At 36.0% G+C, this 21,525-nt stretch overlaps 1 protein-coding gene across 5 annotated transcripts in view; it reads right to left on the reverse strand.

The window, feature by feature from the left end:
• Positions 1–21,525, reverse strand: part of C8H8orf34 (chromosome 8 C8orf34 homolog) — a 493,915-nt gene that overhangs the window by 30,020 nt on the left and 442,370 nt on the right. For 3 of the 5 annotated variants that reach the window (XM_071068138.1, XM_071068136.1, XM_071068135.1), the window contains 2 exons: positions 19,754–19,804; positions 8,954–9,047 (listed from right to left, as the gene is read on the reverse strand). In XM_071068138.1, coding sequence (XP_070924239.1) covers positions 8,954–9,047; positions 19,754–19,804 — 145 coding nt within the window. Of the gene's footprint in view, positions 1–5,637; positions 5,701–8,953; positions 9,048–19,753; positions 19,805–21,525 lie in introns of all 5 variants that reach the window. The other 2 variants (XM_071068137.1, XM_071068134.1) reach the window with 1 other exon arrangement.

Here is a 21,525-nt window from a genome sequence, read left to right on the forward strand (position 1 = left end):
ACCTAATAGACATCTATAGAACTCTCCACCCCAAATTAACAGAATATACATTCTTCTCAGCACCACATCGTACTTACTCCAAAATTGACCACGTAATTGGAAGTAAAGCACTCCTCAGCAAATGTACAAGAACAGAAATTATAACAAACTGTCTCTCAGACCACAGTGCAATCAAACTAGAACTCAGGACTAAGAAACTCAATCAAAACCGCTCAACTACATGGAAACTGAACAACCTGCTCCTGAATGACTACTGGGTACATAACGAAATGAAGGCAGAAATAAAGATGTTCTTTGAAACCAATGAGAACAAAGATACAACATACCAGAATCTCTGGGACACATTTAAAGCAGTGTGTAGAGGGAAATTTATAGCACTAAATGCCCACAAGAGAAAGCAGGAAAGATCTAAAATTGACACTCTAACATCGCAATTAAAAGAACTAGAGAAGCAAGAGCAAACACATTCGAAAGCTAGCAGAAGGCAAGAAATAACTAAGATCAGAGCAGAACTGAAGGAGATAGAAACACAAAAAACCCTCCAAAAAATCAATGAATCCAGGAGTTGGTTTTTTGAAAAGATCAACAAAATTGACAGACCACTAGCAAGACTAATAAAGAAGAAAAGAGAGAAGAATCAAATTGACGCAATTAAAAATGATAAAGGGGATATCACCACCGACCCCACAGAAATACAAACTACCATCAGAGAATACTATAAACACCTCTACGCAAATAAACTGGAAAATCTAGAAGAAATGGATAATTTCCTGGACACTTACACTCTTCCAAGACTAAACCAGGAAGAAGTTGAATCCCTGAATAGACCAATAGCAGGCTCTGAAATTGAGGCAATAATTAATAGCCTACCAACCAAAAAAAGTCCAGGACCAGATGGATTCACAGCTGAATTCTACCAGAGGTACAAGGAGGAGTTGGTACCATTCCTTCTGAAACTATTCCAATCAATAGAAAAAGAGGGAATCCTCCCTAACTCATTTTATGAGGCCAACATCATCCTGATACCAAAGCCTGGCAGAGACACAACAAAAAAAGAGAATTTTAGACCAATATCCCTGATGAACATCGATGCAAAAATCCTCAATAAAATACTGGCAAACCGGATTCAGCAACACATCAAAAAGCTTATCCACCATGATCAAGTGGGCTTCATCCCTGGGATGCAAGGCTGGTTCAACATTCGCAAATCAATAAACATAATCCAGCATATAAACAGAACCAAAGACAAGAACCACATGATTATCTCAATAGATGCAGAAAAGGCTTTTGACAAAATTCAACAGCCCTTCATGCTAAAAACGCTCAATAAATTCGGTATTGATGGAACGTACCTCAAAATAATAAGAGCTATCTATGACAAACCCACAGCCAATATCATACTGAATGGGCAAAAGCTGGAAAAATTCCCTTTGAAAACTGGCACAAGACAGGGATGCCCTCTCTCACCACTCCTATTCAACATAGTGTTGGAAGTTCTGGCTAGGGCAATTAGGCAAGAGAAAGAAATCAAGGGTATTCAGTTAGGTAAAGAAGAAGTCAAATTGTCCCTGTTTGCAGATGACATGATTGTATATTTAGAAAACCCCATTGTCTCAGCCCAAAATCTCCTTAAGCTGATAAGCAACTTCAGCAAAGTCTCAGGATACAAAATTAATGTGCAAAAATCACAAGCATTCTTATACACCAGTAACAGACAAACAGAGAGCCAAATCAGGAATGAACTTCCATTCACAATTGCTTCAAAGAGAATCAAATACCTAGGAATCCAACTTACAAGGGATGTAGAGGACCTCTTCAAGGAGAACTACAAACCACTGCTCAGTGAAATAAAAGAGAACACAAACAAATGGAAGAACATACCATGCTCATGGATAGGAAGAATCAATATCGTGAAAATGGCCATACTGCCCAAGGTAATTTATAGATTCAATGCCATCCCCATCAAGCTACCAACGAGTTTCTTCACAGAATTGGAAAAAACTGCTGTAAAGTTCATATGGAACCAAAAAAGAGCCTGCATCTCCAAAACAATCCTAAGTCAAAAGAACAAAGCTGGAGGCATCATGCTACCTGACTTCAAACTATACTACAAGGCTATAGTAACCAAAACAGCATGGTACTGGTACCAAAACAGAGATATAGACCAATGGAACAGAACAGAGTCCTCAGAAATAATACCACACATCTACAGCCATCTGATCTTTGACAAACCTGAGAGAAACAAGAAATGGGGAAAGGATTCCCTATTTAATAAATGGTGCTGGGAAAATTGGCTAGCCGTAAGTAGAAAGCTGAAACTGGATCCTTTCCTTACTCCTTATACGAAAATTAATTCAAGATGGATTAGAGACTTAAATGTTAGACCTAATACCATAAAAATCCTAGAGGAAAACCTAGGTAGTACCATTCAGGACATAGGCATGGGCAAAGACTTCATGTCTAAAACACCAAAAGCAACGGCAGCAAAAGCCAAAATTGACAAATGGGATCTCATTAAACTAAAGAGCTTCTGCACAGCAAAAGAAACTACCATCAGAGTGAACAGGCAACCTACAGAATGGGAGAAAATTTTTGCAATCTACTCATCTGACAAAGGGCTAATATCCAGAACCTACAAAGAACTCAAACAAATTTACAAGAAAAAAACAAACAACCCCATCCAAAAGTGGGCAAAGGATATGAACAGACATTTCTGAAAAGAAGACATTCATACAGCCAACAGACACATGAAAAAATGCTCATCATCACTGGCCATCAGAGAAACGCAAATCAAAACCACAATGAGATACCATCTCACACCAGTTAGAATGGCGATCATTAAAAAGTCAGGAAACAACAGGTGCTGGAGAGGATGTGGAGAAATAGGAACACTTTTACACTGTTGGTGGGATTGTAAACTAGTTCAACCATTATGGAAAACAGTATGGCGATTCCTCAAGGATCTAGAACTAGATGTACCATATGACCCAGCCATCCCATTACTGGGTATATACCCAAAGGATTATAAATTATGCTGCTATAAAGACACATGCACACGTATGTTTATTGCGGCACTATTCACAATAGCAAAGACTTGGAATCAACCCAAATGTCCATCAGTGACAGATTGGATTAAGAAAATGTGGCACATATACACCATGGAATACTATGCAGCCATCAAAAAGGATGAGTTTGTGTCCTTTGTAGGGACATGGATGCAGCTGGAAACCATCATTCTTAGCAAACTATCACAAGAACAGAAAACCAAACACCGCATGTTCTGACTCATATGTGGGAACTGAACAATGAGATCACTTGGACTCAGGAAGGGGAACATCACACACCGGGGCCTATCATGGGGGGGGGGAAGGGGGAGGGATTGCATTGGGAGTTATACCTGATGTAAATGACGAGTTGATGGGTGCAGCACACCAACAAGGCACAAGTATACATATGTAACAAACCTGCACGTTATACACATGTACCCTACAACTTAAAGTATAATAATAATAAAGAAATCTATAAAAAAAAAAATGCCCCCCCCAAAAAAAAAATCACGAATAATCAGAGAAATGCAAATTAAAACCACAATGAGATACCATCTTACACAGAGGGTCTATTATTAAAAAGTCTAAAAACAATAAGTTTTGGTGAGGATGCAGAGAAAAGGAAACAGTTATACACTGTTAGTGAGAATATAAACTAATACAACATTTAAGGAAACAGTATGGAGATTTCTCAAAGAAAAATTCCATTAGATCCAACAATCCCACTACTGGGTATATCCTCAAAGGGAAATAAATCATTATATAAAAAAGATACACGATAGAACACTACTCAGCCATAAAAAGAATGAAGTCATGTCTTTTTCAGTAATGTGGATGGAACTGGAAGCCGTTATCCTCAGTAAAATAACTCAGAAACAGAGAATCATATACAGCATATTCTCACTTGTAAGTGGGAGCCAAACAACGGGTACCTGTGCACATACAGAGTGGAATAATATACATTGAATACTACAAAATGTTGCAGGGTAGGAGGGGGTAAAGGTTGAAAAATGACCTGTTGAGTACAGCATTCATCGTTTGAGTGATGGATGCACCAGAAGCCCAGACTTCACCATGCTACAATATATGCATGGATGATATCTGCACTTGTGTCTAAATATATAAAAATAAGTAAATAAATACATACAAGAAAATAAAAAAAAAATAAAATAAAAATCTTAAGCATAATCTTAAGCATACTTTTAATATGATCTCTGTCTGATTGTCTTATTTCTTTCCATTCTCATTATGCTAATTCTAGTGTTTTTAGCATTTGCTGACTCTGTTGTTTTGCTATAACTTTTCATGTAGCTTGTAATTTGATTGAGAGCTCATCTTCAGCAGGAAGGATATCTAAATCTTTGGGAGTTCTAAATGCCCCAGTTCTTACATTTATATATGAGAGGACCCTGTGAATTTTAATGAAACTGGCCAATTGTTATTATAACTTGGGGTTTCTAGCAATACAAATAGTTTAAATGTGAACTCAATAACCAAACTACAGAGCTGAGAGTTTGATTCCCTATGTATAACTTTATATTTTTCATTCAAAGTCTAGTTCCAATAGCAAATTTCATGGCTTGTTCCACAGTTGGAGAGCACAGGTATTTTGTTTCCCTTTTTATACCTGAGGCAGCCCTTGCAGGTGACAGGCTCTATACAGTGTCACCATCTCAATCTCCCTGCCTTAAGGAGACCCAGGGCCAAATCACCTATTGTTACAGACACTGAGACCTCAGGAAGAACTAGGACCCAAACTCAAGGGGGGAAGTCTTAATGTTTTATAACAGCATTAGCTTTCATCTGTAACTATGTTTATTATTTGTTTATTTGGGACATTTGTGTTATTTTGTTGGTTTGGTTGGTTTGTTTTTTGTTTGTTTGCTTGTGTGTTTGTATCTTGTTTACTTGTGTTTTTAAAAATCTAAAATGTAACTAGAGGGTACTGACTAAATTTATTCTAGATGTTTTACGTCTTGATTTTGTAAGCATTGAACCAACAGTCTGGAGGACCTGTCTGATATTGTTTGGCTCAGTGTCCCCACCCAAATCTCATGTCAAATTGTAATTGTCGTGTGTCAGAAGAGGGGCATGGTGGGAGGTAATTGGATCATGGGTGCAGATAATCCCCCTTGTTGTTCTCATGATAGTGAGTTCTCACAAGATCTGATGGTTTAAAAATGTGTGGCTTTCACTGCTCTCTCTCTCTCCTAAGAAAGTGCTTGCTTCTCCTTCTCCTTCTGCCATGACTGTAAGTTTCCTGAGGCCTCCCCAGACATGGGGAACTGTGAGTCAATTAAACCTCTTTTCTTTACAATTACCCAGTCTCAGGTAGTTCTTTATAGCAGTGTGAAAACAGAATAATAGACTGTCTTTCATGTCTTCTGCATGTATATTTCTTCAAATTTCAGCATTCCTTTTGCTCCAACATCACATTTTATACTCAAACTTATTTATAGATAAGGAAAGAAGCCTAGAAAAAGAACACCCAAAGTTTAACAGTACTATGGAGCTGACTCAGAAAACACAACCCTCTGATTCATTGAACTTTTTCTTCTAGTCATCAACTTTTAGAATAAGTAAATATTACCAGACAAAGTATGAAAAATGCAGAATTCAGAGTCCCAGCCACAGAGATTCTGATTCAGTAGGTCTGAAATAGAGTCCCAGAATATGAGAATTAAACAAGTACCTCGGTAGGTTCAAATATTTGGAATTTGATTTGTTTAGTGACTTCAGACCATAATTTGAGAGACAAACACACCCGGCACAAGTTTTTTCACACTTGAATTTATACTTTTTAATTAAAAGCAGAGTAAAGAAAAAAATCTATTTAATCAAAGTTTTGCTTATCTTGCTTATAAAAAGTTTATAAAGCTCCCTATTTAATTGTTCACAATATCTTTTCCTAAAGGTGCTCATTTATAAAAATTTATTTGAGCTAAGTCTTATTTTTAAATGATGCAATAAGAAATATGGACTACCGTGACATTATTTGGAAGCTTTCTGCCAAGATGATCTTGTCTCAAGAGAAATTAGACAATTCCATAAAATTACGTAGGCATAATTTATAGAAAGCTGAGTCAAGAAACAGGTGTTGTTGAAATGATAAACTTGTCATCTTCCTCACTCATAAGTTTCTAGAATATGAGCCTGTAAACTCTAAATCAGATACTGGGCTCATAAAGATTTATGTCATGTATTTCCTTTTCCTGAGAAAGAGGTAGATGATCTACAAATATCTAGCCAGCTGTTCTACAAACCACATGCGTTGACTGAAATTATCAGTGGAGATGCCAATGTTTCAGTGGCTCCAATGTATACATGTCCCAGCACCTGGTTGATGGAAGCCACTCTTACTTGCATCTCTGTGCTAGGAACATGGCTACAATGCTAACTAGCGTTCCATTTCCAGATGGCTCCCATTACCACCCAATTATTTTAAACCCTGATTTTATTTCAAGCAATTTACCATTGTCAAGGGTCATCTCCCAGTACAACATTGCTAAGATCAAATATTTTTGGTTCTAGGTCTACGGTTACAAGAGTTCAGGAATGGCCTTTCTTAGAGTGATTGATAGACCATTTAGCAAAATTCATGGATAGACTATAAATCCAATATTAAAATTTTAATAAAAGTATACGTAACTTCTATAACAGTTATTCATAGTTACAATAGTTATTTTTGTTTTATTTTTTAATTTCTAACTGTCCTGATAAGTTGGAAAAAGCAAATAAATCTATTCATTCATTTGCTCATTAATTTACTAATTCTTCTGATATTTATTGAAGGCTTATTTTGTGTTTCAGTAAGATGAAAAACGGAATGGACTCTTTCACTCAGATAACTTGCACCCTAGTAGAAGAGAAGAAAATCAAAACTTATTGCCAAAATATTGTAAAAATATAAACAGAAAGACAATGCATATTAGGAGAAAGTTCTAGGGATTTGCATATCCTTTACATGATTAGGCTATGTTTTCGACTCTTAATATTGTTTGGAGATATATGGATTTAAAGAAAGAAAAAATTCTAAATTTGAAATTGGATAAATATACTATTTTGATGGATCCTTTTCTTGTCTAAGTTTTAGTTCATTATAAAATACAGCATACTCATATAATTAACATGCTCCACATTCTATAGGATGTTGTTTACCAGTTTTGCCCATTTTGGGCACCTCTTGTAGGATCTAACGGTAAAACTAGCACACTTTCCTATATTGTGTTTATACAATACACACACTCAGTGCTTGAAGGTTTTTTAAACACGAAATTTTCGAAGGCCTCAAAAGAATTTGGTGAAAAATCACTACAGCCAAAGTCTAGAATGAGAGGTTATGTATATTTAAATATGTAGGAAGATGAAGGGATGTGAGTGTATGTTCATTTTTTCATAAAACTTTTGGGCCACTATTAATACTTTCAGATTTGGGGATTTTTTTCTCTGTATCCCATAGTATTATATTTTCTAGACTATTTTACTTAGGAGTCCCTGCATTAAGGGACTTCCAAAACACTCTTTGCTTTTGTACTTGCTTAAAGTGCATTCTACTTTCTGCGTCTTTATGGGTTATTTTCATTTTTTTAAGAAGGAGTCTTGTTCTGTTGCCAGGCTGGAGTTCCTTGGCATGATCTCGGCTCACTGCAACCTCTACCTCCCAGGTTCAAGCAATTCTCCTGCCTCAGCCTCCCTAGTAGCTGGGACTACAGGAGAGCACCACCACGGCCAGCTAATTTTTGTATTTTTAGTAGTGATGGGGTTTCACCATGTTGGCCAGGATGGTCTCGATCTCTTGACCTGGTGATCTGCCCGCCTTGGCCTCCCGAAGTGCTGGGATTACAGGGGTGAGCCACTGCACCCAGTCTATTAGTTGTTTTCTATAGAAGATGGGTGCTGTTTTCCCTGAATAGAATCTATAAAGTACCACTGTGTTTTTTACTCTATTTCTGGATGTGACAGCTGAGTGAATCTTGGCCTCCATCCTCCTCCTCTTACCTGAGCACTCACTCTCAGGCCTGTGCTCCCTCTGACCACATAAGCCCGCAGTATGGTGAAGTGGGATAAAAACATTTTAAAATGGCTTTTAACCTCGAAGTGTAATTTCCTGGAATCCCCAGATGCATGATTATAATGCTACCTGTGTAACATATAAGTATTTCTCATGGTTACGGCTCAGAAGAATTATTTATTCATCACATTGCACCAATTATCATGAGGGCTACATTATCACATACAATTGTTATTGCTCTCTGAGGGCTACCACTAGAAAAATAAATAAATAAAATTTGATACTAACTTCTCAATCAGATTTCTGGACCCATATGACTTACAATTTCAATAAACCCTGGAGAGCATGCACTGAGTCATGGCATTAGTAGAGTAATTCCTTCCTCATTATTATTAGAATACGGTGACTTAAACCAAGAGCCATTAGTCTATTTGTCTTCAGTTATCTTACAATATTAACTGGTTTTGTGAACTTAGAACAGTGTTTACATATGTAAATATCTTCATTTAACTAATGAGTATAATTTCATATATAATAATCAGCTGATCCTGACATACTTTGAAATTTTGAAAATAATTATAAATTATCACTGGTATAATTGTAGACTATTCATAGAAGATTCATAGTCCAACTAGACAGTCTATGTTGGTCTTTAGGAAGAATAATTACTTTTTTTTCCCAGAAAGTTGGTTTATGAGTCTCTGTACCATGATTAAGATGTTACTGAATGAAGACATAGACCTGAAGGATAGCTTGTCTTTACCTGTTCTTCCTAATAGAATCTGGGATTTTTTTTTTTAATAGAAGTGGTTTATTGCTATGAAAGTGAAATACCTTTATTATGGATTTCCTTCTGGTAAAAGAAATTTGTCAATAAACCATAGTGTCTACTCACGTTTCTCCTGTTCTGCTTCCACTCCTTCACTTTCTGTGTCACTTGGCAAGATCCATGGTTGATGAACTACCTGCAGTTGCTTTAAGGATTCATCCTGCCAAAGAACACATTGATTTTAGATTAAACTCTGTTTTGATATCGTGAACATTAATGTGGGTGATTACTTCAATCTTTATGAACTGCATCTTCAAAAACTTCAGAATAATTTCCTCATTAAAAAAAGGAAAGCTCTAAGTTTAACTTCATTTTCATGTCATAGATGAACTACAAACTCAACTCATTTTTTACATTCTTCTTTTAATAACATTTAGAGTAAATAAATATCTGAACTGTATTCCTCATGAATTAATATTTTTACGGAAATGTTGACACTCATTCTTGGAAACATAATTATGAAATATTCAATATAAACTTGCATAAAACATGCCTCTTTACCATCAAGGTTTCAAATTCCCTTTAATGAGAATGAAGATGAATGGGATTTAGAGAACATCTTCAATTTTACTCTCCTAGTATTACTTCACTGCCTCCTTCCTCTTCTCACTTTCTAAAGTTTGTTAACATATTTCTCATATACTTCCTTGCTGCTCCTTCCCTTCTGTCATTGAACTAAAGCAGATCCTCATTATCTCCCACCCTGACTGTAGTAATAGCCATCTGGGAAACTTTCCAGGATCATGTATCATATCCTGTCTAATTCTCCCACCAGTCACCTGCCAGAGCACGCTTTTTAAGATGCTATATGATGTAATCACTACCTTGCTTATAATTTTTCAGTGTCTCTATCATTATTCCCTGGGTAAGATTTAAACTCAAAGCCCTGCATGATCCATACTTGTCTAACATGTTCTATCACACTACTCTCTCAGGCCCACCTTGACCACTCCAGCTATAATTAACTGGTAGCTCTACAGTGCATTTCCTTATCTGTCTTAAACATTAACACTCTTCCTCCAAAGCTCGAGGGTCAGTTCTACTGGAAGTCTTCCCTGATCCTGCAAGGCAGAGTTACTACTCTATTCCTCTATGTGCCTATTATACCAATAGAATAATACCATGTAAAACTTATACCTTCATCTCTTCCTTCCTCAAAAAGAATAAGAAAGGTCCTTGAGGTCATAAATAAATTTTTTCACCTATGCATTCCTAGCATCTATTATATCCTTTGCACAAAATAGGGACTTACTGGGTAAACATTCATATAGGAGGAAGTAAGGAAGAAAATAAAGGAGAGGATGAAGGATAAAAAGGAGGGAGAGGGGAAAGATGGTTCTCCTCTATAACAAAATAACAACTTTAAATTTAGTGAGCCATGACTCAAGAACATGTTTTCAAACATATTTTGAAAATGAAAAACATAAAATCAGTATGATCTGTCAGTTCACTCTTTATCGCTCAAATTCACTCATCATCTCTACCCTCTTTCAATTATATTTTTCTCCAGTATGAGATATTGTGCTTTATTTTTATTCAGACAAATGCTAACAAGGTAAAAATAAAGTTCCACAACACTTGATATTTAAGAAACATGACACCACCAGTCATTAAATGCCAACTTTGTTTAAAACAGTTCATTTATGAGATAAATATTCTATCTGCTATGCCTTTCATTTTGATATCAAATTCTGGAGACGTTCAGCCCCAATCTAGAGTTTCAAAACAGCACAATTTTCCAGAAGTTTGGAAGTGGAGTGGTGGGTTGGCTGTGTGATGCACAGGATATATTTCAGGGCAGTAAAACTATTCTGTGTGATATTATCATGGCAAATGCAAGACATTAAGCATTTGTCAAACCCATAGAATTTTACAGCAGAGCATAAACTTTAATGTGGGCAAATGAAAAAAATCAATTAGTAAGTTGGGGAATCCCAGAATGAAACGCAATATACCAAGAAAGAAAGAACATAAATGTGTTACAGATGTACGAAACAACCTCACCGAAGGGGGAGGAAATAAGGTGCTAACCTAACTAACTTTGAAAATGAGTGGAGTTTGTAAGACCAAAGGCTAAAGGAACTATACATATGCATTGTACTCTAGTTGATAAACCTGCTTTCCATGGGCGTACAGGTTAACAATTCTGAAACAACTATATATGTACTCTGGAAATGAACAGTAAAGTAAATGGATGATGGGAGCCAGATTTCTCACTGCTGGTGTGGCAATTTACAGATAAGCAGGGAAAGAGGCTAGAATGATCCATGCATAATGTATTAGAGTTGAAGACGTCAGTATGAATTCGTGTTTACCTTACTATATATACAGATGGCCACACATATAAATGTTGATATATATTTCTTTTTATTTATTTATTTATTTATTTATTTATTTATTTATTTCTGAGACAGAGTCTCACTTTGTTGCCTGGGCTGGAGTGTAGTGGTGAGATGATGACGCACCTCAACCTCCAGGGCCCAAGCGATCTTCCTGCCTCAGTCTCCCAAGTAGCTGAGATTACAGGTGTGAGCAACCATGCGTGGCCCATATTCATGTATATGCATATGTTTCTCTACTCTGGCAGCTGAGAAGACTTAGAAGCAATGACACTCAGTAGCAATTAACACACCTACCACCCCAATCTTGGTTTCAAAAATCATTCTCCAATGAAAGAACCGGGATTTCTGGATAAATGATTGGACCCCCCTAGGACTGAGGGAGGAAATGTACAAGATAAGGTGGAACATCTGGTAGCTCAAGAAAAAAAAAAGCAAGAAAGTACTCAAACACACACACACACACACACACACAATTATGGAAGTATGTAAGTAAAAAAGATAAGGGACTAACTGAAAAAGCTGTCAGTAGCCAAAGCTAGAACAATTTGAGCAACAAAATAAATAAGCCAGTATTGGGTCATTATCCAAAATATGCAATAAATATCTGTAATTCCATACAGATAAAAATAAATGTTCAAATAAATACATGAATGGATGAGAATAGGCAAATATGTAGACAGGAGCATTTCAAATAATTTATGTAGATTCTCCACCCTTAAGGATGTGGAGAAAAACTTCCCACTTTTTAAGTGTGGGCTGTGTTTAGTGACTTTCTTTCAAACAGTTCAGTAGGGATAGGGAAAGGATAAAAGGAACTTCACGGTGAAGAAACCTGACAAACCTTATCTCCAGCCAGGTGACCAAGGTCAACATAAACAGTAATACGGCATATTGATAGGATGTACACTTAACAGGATACGATGAAAATTAAATTTTACCTCCGTGGTCTTCCTCCTAAAAACACATTAACCCAATCTAATTATGATGAAAATATCACATAAATATCAACGGAGGAACAATCTGCAAAATATCTGAGCTGCACTCCTGAAAGCCACTGTGATCTTTAAACACAGGGAAAGCTTGGTTGTGAGAAAGGGTCACAACCAAGAAAAGCCTAAGGAGACACAATGAGTAAATGTAATGTGGATCCTGGATGTGATCATGGAAGAGAAAATGACAGGAAAAACTGGTGAAGAGCTGCACACAGTACAGATATGGTTACTCATAATGTATCAATACTGGCCTGTTAACTGTCACCAGTGCCCCATACTAACAAAGTACCAGTAATAGTTAAAACTGAGGAAGAGCCATAGCAACTCTCTGTATTATCTATCTAATAATTCTGTACATCAAAACCTGTCCTAAAAACGTTTATTTTTAAAACTGAAAGTGTGAACCCTAAATATCTGAGATGGTTTTGGTTAATTTAGAAAGTTTATTTTGCCAAGGTTGAGGATGTACGCCTGTGACAGCCTCAGGAAGTCCTGGTGACATGTGCCCGAGGTGGTCGGGGAACAGCTTGGTTTTCTACATTTTAGGGAGACATGACACATCAATCAATATATGTAAGAAGTACATTGGTTCCATCCAGAAAAGTAGAGACAGCTCCAGCGTGAAGCAGGGAGGGGCTTCCAGGTCTCAGGTAGGTAAGAGATAAAAAGGTTGCATTCTTTTGAGTTTCTGATAAGGTGTTCCGAAGGAGGCCAATAGATATGCTTCTATTTCAGTGAGCAGCGGGATGGTTTTGAACAGAGTGGGAGGCAGGTTTGCCTTGAGCCATTCCCAGCTTGAGTTTTCCCTTTAGGTTAGTAATTTTGGGGCCCGCAAATTTTCCTTTTACAAAAGAAAGCAAAACCAAATTTCAAAATATTTCTTTTTTTCTTTTTTTTTTTTTTTTTTTTTTTAAGACGTGTTCTCTATTGCCCAGGCTGGAGTGCAGTGACACAAACATGGCACACTGCAGCCTCAGATGTCCTGGACTCAAGCCATTCTTCCCTCTCAGCCTCAGGAGTAGCTGGAACTACAGGCACGTGCCACCATGCCTCAATAACTTTTTCTTTTTTTTTCTTTAATTCCTTGTAGAGACAGGGTCTCTCTTGGTTGCCCAGACTGGTCTTCAACTCCTGGGCTTAAGCCATCCTCCCACCTCTGCCTCCCAAGGTGCTGGGATTACAGGCGTGAGCCACCATGCCCAGTCTCAAAAGTGATTTTCATTTTAAAAATAAAAGCACAAGGTTTTTAGCATAAGCAGCTCTTAAAAATGGTCTGTTAATTGGATTAAAACTTAAATTCCTATCATATGAGAAGATAGGCTCCACAGTGGAAACTCATTGTCCCAGGGGTCAGAAGGCACAGCATTTTATCCTGGTGAATCCAAGGCATGTAAAATTCTCTCTTGGGATAGAATGGGATAGTTACCAGATTAGATGATCTCTTGTACTTCCTAAGTAGTATCTATCTAGGTCTGGATTGCTTTAGATAGCAGAAGGTGAGAGGCACTAGACGGGCTATTGCAGGAAAAGTCAGCAAAAAAAAAAAAAAAAAGATACTCAATCTTGGAATATACCATTTAGTGTTTATTGTAAGGACTTAACTTGATTTTTTAAAAATTTATTAATTACTAAATTTGGTCTTGCTGAGCTATACCAAAAAAATAGCATAAGTGTAAAAAATTGTGGATTTAAAATTCCATAGCTGTGTAGAAGATAACAGAAGTAAAATTTCAGAAATGTTTATTTAACAGAGAGGGAAATCACACAGCTGCAGTTTTTAAAAAATGGAACACAGTCTCTGATGTTCAAAGAAGAAATATGAAAAATAGACATTTTGGATACATAAGGGAAAATGAAATTGCTGAAGTAATTCCTTTAAAACAGAAAAATTTAAAGTGATCATGAAAAAGTGTTTTTAATTTAAAATATTTTGGTTATTTAGCTTTTGGATTGAAATACTGAAATTTGTTTTCACGAAAAAGATATGAGTAATAAATCAATTGTGTTATTATTTTCCCACAGTAGTTCAGAATATTAAGCAATACTACCGATTGGTTTTTGGTTTTAATGGCTTTATTCCTGAACAGATAAGCAGCATTCAACTGTTCTCTATTTAATGCAAATTGCATAAAGTACAAATGGAACTTGGTAAAATATGTAGTTTGGGAAGAACTTTAAAATGTTGAATTATTGGAATCATAAAGATAGTACAAATATTACTGTTAATGGATGATTTAAATGTTTTACTTTGGTTTCCCCTGGAATAGAGCTAGTAATATAATGCACCTGTTCACTTTATCAGTGCCAACAGGCAGCACTATGTATGCCTAAAGCTCAGCCCATAAGGCTACATATAATTCTTTTTGATGGGGTCAAGGAGCTAAAATCTTGAACATTTTAAAATACAAAAGCTGACGCGTCCCTCTTTGCCAACTTATTCAAATATACATTTTCCATAAGAATATTAAACTGTATCTGAGTGTAGTACAAACGTTTTTATATTCCCAAGAGCAACTTTTTTGTGTTACTTTTAGAAGAAATGCTATTCATTCTTTTTCTAAAACACTTTCACCATAATGATAGCAAATGTACAGGGATTAGGAGTGGTGGGAAATAGTGATATTTATCACATGGAAAATGGTTGCTAGTTCTGAATCAATATATTATTCTATCTGCTAACATAATAAGTGCTTTACAGACTTCAACAGCATTGTTGATCCACATGAAGAGCTTATTTTTAGATTCTCTAAATGCAACCAATCAGTGATTTATCATATGTGGCCCTGAAAGTTCAGTGTATTTCAAGAAAAAAAAATTACTTCTTTACTTCTTTGCTCAAACTTCTACCATTGGCTACTTTAGTTCTGAATCAACTAAGTATTTATTTTCATTTGGTATTAGTATGTCACTAATGCACAAAACATCAGTTTCCATCTTTCAAAATGGTTTAATCACTTTAACTTTACTTCTATAACCATGGAATCCCTATAAAATAAGGTTCCCTGAAGCACAGTACATATAAAACAAAGTCACACTCTGCTCTGGATACATGTAATGGACTGCTTCCACTGCCAAAGAATTAATCCTTCCATTAAAAATCACTTCCATTAAAATGAAATTCCCTTTATATAATGTACAAGCTAAATTTGTAAAGTTCGTAAATAACTTTCTTTTTGCATTTGTTAATGAAATGGTTCATATTATCCATGGGGTGTGTGTGTGTGTGTGTTTAGAGATGGGGTTTCACCATATTGCCCAGTCTGGTCTCTAACTCCTGGACTGCAATCTGCCCACCTTGGCCTCCCAAAGTGCTGGGATTACAGGCATGAGCTGGGGGATTTGTAAGTGACTTATACTTATGAAGCCTATTTATTTTGGGAATTGTAAAAGTTACTTAAGATTAGGAACTATTAGTATAAATTAATAGAATCTGGGAAAATAAAAGAGAGAGAGTAATAACGAAGTTAGGAAAATACGATCGGTTGTGAAAAACATTACAAAGTAAATGCAAAATACTTAAATACATTTATTTGACTATTTTCCTCTCCTACACTATATATTGGGATTGTACTTCACCTTCTTTTCCAACTCATTCCACTTGGTGGCTTTTCTTTCCAAGGAAGTTGTAGTATGAATTTGTAAAAGATGTAGGAAAAAAAACAAAAGATGATTGGGTTTATCAATGAAAAACAAGTCATTTTTCGAGCATGCCCTTCCAGTTATCTGATTTTACAGAAGCTCTGGAACTTTCATTGACTTTAGCTATTTTACAACTATGGAATTTGTAGAAAATGGCAGCAGTGTAAATGCTTCTTGTCCATATAAGTGCAAATCGTGTCCATTGGAATGCAATAGATTGTTGTCCTACGGATAGTGATTAAATTTGCCAATTTTTCCAACTATTTATAATGTCATTTCAGCATTCCTTTATGACTATGTAAGTGAGGGTTTAATTCTTCTTTGAACTCATTGGAATGCTTTATTTGTTCTCTCTTTAATTTATCAGTTAAATAAATCTTTCGCATGTATTCATTTTATATCTGTCTGAGTGCCATGTTACAACTTTTTTAAAAGTTATGATTTAGCATGTCTCTGTTCTTAATGAATGTTAGTGGCAAAATAGGATTTTCTTGAAAAAAGGTCTTCATTTCTCAGTTTTCTAAGTAAAATAAAACTATGATAATTAATAATAATTATTTAAAATTTAAAAAAGTAAACCTTCATGAATGATAAAAAGTAATTTTTCTCTTATTGATTACGGGGAATAATGTCATACACTCTCCATCAGAAGTAGAATTGAAACTTCTTTACGCCACAGATAGCAGAATACTACACACGAGAAACAAGACAAGCAGGCCAAAACTGGCATCCAAAATGATTCCACGATATTGTGATGCACAGAATTGATCCCCTTTCTGGTTCAGATGGCACATCTGGTAAAGCCAACCTCAACAGGCTTTGAAAAGACCTGTCTGGTGCTTTTAATTCTGTTTGACATACTGAGAGATTGTGAAGCTGCCACACTGCCAATAAATTCGTACTCCCATGCATATTGCCTCTGGCCCTCACCAACTAACTTCCTAAGGGTGTGAGGAATCTCAAATGAAATCACTGACTTCAGTCTAGTTCTTTGTGACTTCTTAGTCATTTAAATTGACAATACTTACCTGATGCATATATATTTAAATTACTACATTTCACTAATGATTAAGGGATTTTTAACCAGTATACTACACTGCTTACCAATTACTCATCTGAGGGGTGTGTGTGTGTGTGTGTGTGTGTGTGTGTGTGTGTTTCAGAGACGAGATCTTACACTGTCATCCACGCTGGAGTGCAGTGGTGAGATAACAGCTCAATGCAGACTCAAACGCCTGGGCTCAAGCAATCCTCCTGCCTCAGTCTCCTGAAGAGCTGAGACTACAGGTGTGTGCCACTATGCCTGGCTAACTTTTTTTATTTTTTGTAGAATCAGGATCTCACTATGTTGCCCAGGCTGGTTTTGAATTCCTGGCCTCTAGCAATCCTCCTGCCTCAGTCTCCCAAAGTTCTAGAATTACAGGCATGAGCCACCAGCTTGGTCCTGGTAATGTGATATTTTAAATGGATTAACTTCTCTACAAAAATTATGACAATATAGATTTGGAACTGATTGAATTTGATAAGTTATTTTAAATTATACACTTTTTAAATGAATGTTAATGTAATCCAAAAACTAAGATTTCTATGATGTAAAATTATTCCCACCTTGAGTTATCAAGTGTCTTAGATGTAAAAAGCATGTAATATTTTTAAAAATTTAACTATCTGGGCTATTTTGAGGACAAAGAAATGTAGGCAATTATAAAATATTTCATTTTTTATTTGGTCAAAACCACAAATCTTAGTCAAATAATACATTAAAAAATAGAAGATGTTGAATAAAAGCTCCATTTTAGCTTTACTTTTAGAGAAGACCATATCATCTCTGTAGTTTTGATTCAGATCTAAACAAAATTGTCTAATTTCATGTGGTTATGATTCTGTCTCATTATAAAACTAGATGAAAAAAAGAGAGTTTAATCTGCAAAGAGTTGTTCAAACTTTAGTAAGAAATGTTAAATATATTAAAAATGTAAACACTATGGTTTATTTGAGTTTCATTGTGTACTAAATAAAAGCAAATGCTTGCTAGCTCAGTTTTAGCCTCAATGCTTCTAACATTTATAAATACTGTTTTTTATTGTTTACCATTTCTACTAACATGAAGAAAAAAGAAAAAGTGAGATAAAAGCCTGAGTGAGAAAAGACAAAAGACTGTCATGTTATGGCTCACATTCTAAACATGTTCTCCATGGAGAAGAGTTTAAGTACATATATATTTTCTAATACATAAATGGATTGTCTGTGAGAAAAGCCAACTAGTAGTAAGTTAATAGTTTACTAATTAAGGTCTTAGTTTTACTGTAAAGAATGATCATCTGTTGGCTTAAGAGAGAGCTAAAATCTCAGTATAAGTCAATAATAAATGAAAATACTGAGCAATACTGAACCCTAAGAAAGGCAGTTCACATGTTTTGCAAAATTCAAACTGAAAGCGAGTAATGAATCTCAAAAACTGGAGAGATTTTATGTATTTTATTTCAGACAAAAAATTATTATTGAGAGTAGATGAGTAAGCAAGATATAAATTTATAAAGGTTTTCTCTTCACCTATTTTATATGAAATGGGAGATTTTTAAACAAAATTGGGAGTTTTCATGATGCACACAGTTACTCCCTAGAAAGAACGTTGGAAAAGACACTTTACAGCAGAGCTTCTTGGCACTTAGGATGCTTTTGAATCAAATGGAGATCATGTTAGGATGTTGATTTTGATTATTTGGGTCTGGGCTGAGCCTCAAGATTTTGTATTTCTTACAAGCCCCCTGATGATGGCATTGTTGTAGTCAGAGGACCACAGTCTGAGGAACAATAGCCTTTAAGTACTTTAAGTGAAAAGGCACAAATTCTCAACCTTCTTGCCACATTGAGCATTTACACTTGTGTACAACATGTACATTTACATTGCACATTGGTAATTATGAAGAAAATAAGCCTGTTTTTCTTGGACGAGAACTACAAAATTAGAATAAGACTTATTCTTAAGTTCTATCATCAGTAGGCAGCCCATGTCTTGGCCCAGCTCCTCAGGGCTCTCCAGGTGGGAACATGAGGTTAGACCTAGACAGAACATATTACAAGAGGCATCAGCCATCCCTCTTGTGGAGGTGGTCTATCACTCACAGATCCACTGTTAAGTGGGGAATGCTGAACCAAGAACTTGGGCAACCACAAAATCCTTGTAGGCGATTCTTAACATCACCAAACTGTTGCCCAGTTCCCTCCACCTGTAGCGGATTTAGATAGCTAATTTAGTGGCCACGGTGGTCTGGCTTCAGGCCAAGTTTTATGAGCTCTGCCCACTGGTTTCTCTGAGAGTTCCGAAATAGTTTCCCATCAGTCCAAAGTTCTATGACACAGATGACCCTTGGATATCTCCAAAAATAATAAAGCCAGAAGTTTAAAAAGTTTCCAAGTGAAATCTACCATATGTTTAATTGTTGGGATAGCCCTTTGCATAATGGCATGTGTGAATATCATCCCCAATGACCGTTTGTCCCATGAATGGATCCAGACCTAGTATAGGTTGTTTTTTCAATAAGAACAATGGTTGTGTCTTTTTTTGTGTACATTCCAATGTAAACTACGTGATTCTCATTTATTTGAACATCAACAAATGTTTGTGTATCTAAATATATATTAGTACCATGGTTTATGCAGTTTTACTTTAATGTTCAGGGTCACTGAACTGATATACAGTATCTTTCTCCCAATGAGAACCAAAAACAGTTTTGCTAACATATTATTTATTTTCTGGTTTTTGTGGACATGACCATTGAACACATACAGACTAGAAACCCTACAGGCAGATGGAGAAAGCCCAAGTGAGTGCTTCATCCTGTATCATAGACTGATTTCAGACTACATTATAAAGCAATCTTAAAACTCACTTCTTCCATGTAGTTTTTCAGTGAGTGTCCAGCTCCACTGGAGGCTTCTCCCTAGAGGTAAAGAGAAAGAGGGTTGAAAAGGTCAGGAGAAGGAGAGAAAAAGAATGAAAGAATCATGGAGAGTGAGATCTGAGAGCAACATCAAGTATTTGCTATTCTCCCACCTTTTCAGTTGATACTTGTGGGATTGTTAGTTTGCCAACTTCTTACTCTTTGAAAAAGATAAGAAATTTTATAAAACAACAATAAATCTTTCAAGTTTTTGAATATATTTTATTTTAAGTTATGGGATACATGTGCAGGACGTGCAGGTTTGTTACATAGGTAAACATGTGCCATGGTGGTTTGCTGCACCTATCAGCCCATCACCTAGGTATTAAACCCCACAGGCATTAGCTATTTATCCTGATACTTGCCCTCCCTCCACCACCACAACAGGTCCCAGTGTGTGTTATTCCCCTCCCTGTGTCCATGTGTTCTCATTGTTCAGCTCTCATAAGTGAGAACATGCCATGTTTGGTTTTCTGTTCCTGTGTTAGTTTGCTGAGGATAATGGCTTCCAGTTCCATTCATGTCCCTGCAAAGGGCATGATCTCATGTGGATCTTAATTCATGTTAACAAATGAGCAGCTAGAGTAACTAACTAAATCTTGGAACAGAATGCTAAACAAATTGTATAACATTTTCTGTTATTAATGTTATAAATAGAGTCTTATAATTAGATTAAGGAAAGAAGTCACAAATTCTATATTCTACAAATGTGTGAGGATCTAAAACATGGACTTAAAAATATTTTTTAGATAGAGGACAGACCATTAACCTTTATATCCAGACTTTAGATTAAGTCTTTCTTAACCTATTAGTATGTAATTAGTGAATTCTCCATCATCTGTGTCTTTACTAGCACTTCACTGAGCACTAGTAATCAGATTCAAATCGTTGAAATTTATAAAATCAAATTAAATCTATATCCCAAACTCATCTAACATTGGTGATTAAAATTGTCAAACAACTTGGTGCTTTGGATAAGTTAAGCTTTTATACTCCGTGACGAGAGACGTTTGGAAATAAATTCTGAAATATCATGAAATTATAAATTCTAGGACACTGTATGTTTTTAAAAGATAATTAAATAAATGTGCTAAAAGTTTATATTTGTTTCTACAGAATCTTTATAACTTTCCAACGACCGACACATATATTATCTCATGGAGGGCAAGACAACCTCAGGCCAATTTAGTACTTAGGGAAACTGAAGCCAAGAGGGGTAGAGTGAAGTGCTCTAAGTCAAGGAGAAAGGAGGAGCATTGTGTGTACTGAATTCTAGTCTGACACTCTTCTCTTTTTTTTTTTTTCTGAGCTCACTGCAACTTCCGCCTCCTGGGTTCAGGTGATTCGCCTGCCTCAGGCTCCAGGGTAGCTGGGACTACAGACATGCGCCACCACGCCCAGCTAATTTTATTTATTTATTTATTATTTTTGTTGTTGTTGTTGTTGTTTTAGTAGAGACAGGGTTTCATCATGTTGGAAAGGGTGGTCTCAAACTCCTGACTTCAAGTAATCTGCCTGCCTCAGCCTCCCAGATTGCTGGAATTACAGGTGTGAGCCACTACACTCGGCCTAGTCTGACACTCTTCTATGTCACTGAAATACAACAATTTAAAACATACACAATTAAATTCATTTTAGTTTTTTTTAAAAAATTGTGATGTATTCTTGCAAGCACTTGGGGGAAGACAGGAGGAGGCATGCACATGTCAAAACAAAAATTG

The sequence above is a fragment of the Macaca nemestrina genome, chromosome 8 (genome assembly GCF_043159975.1).
Source record: "Macaca nemestrina isolate mMacNem1 chromosome 8, mMacNem.hap1, whole genome shotgun sequence".
NCBI lineage: Eukaryota > Metazoa > Chordata > Mammalia > Primates > Cercopithecidae > Macaca > Macaca nemestrina.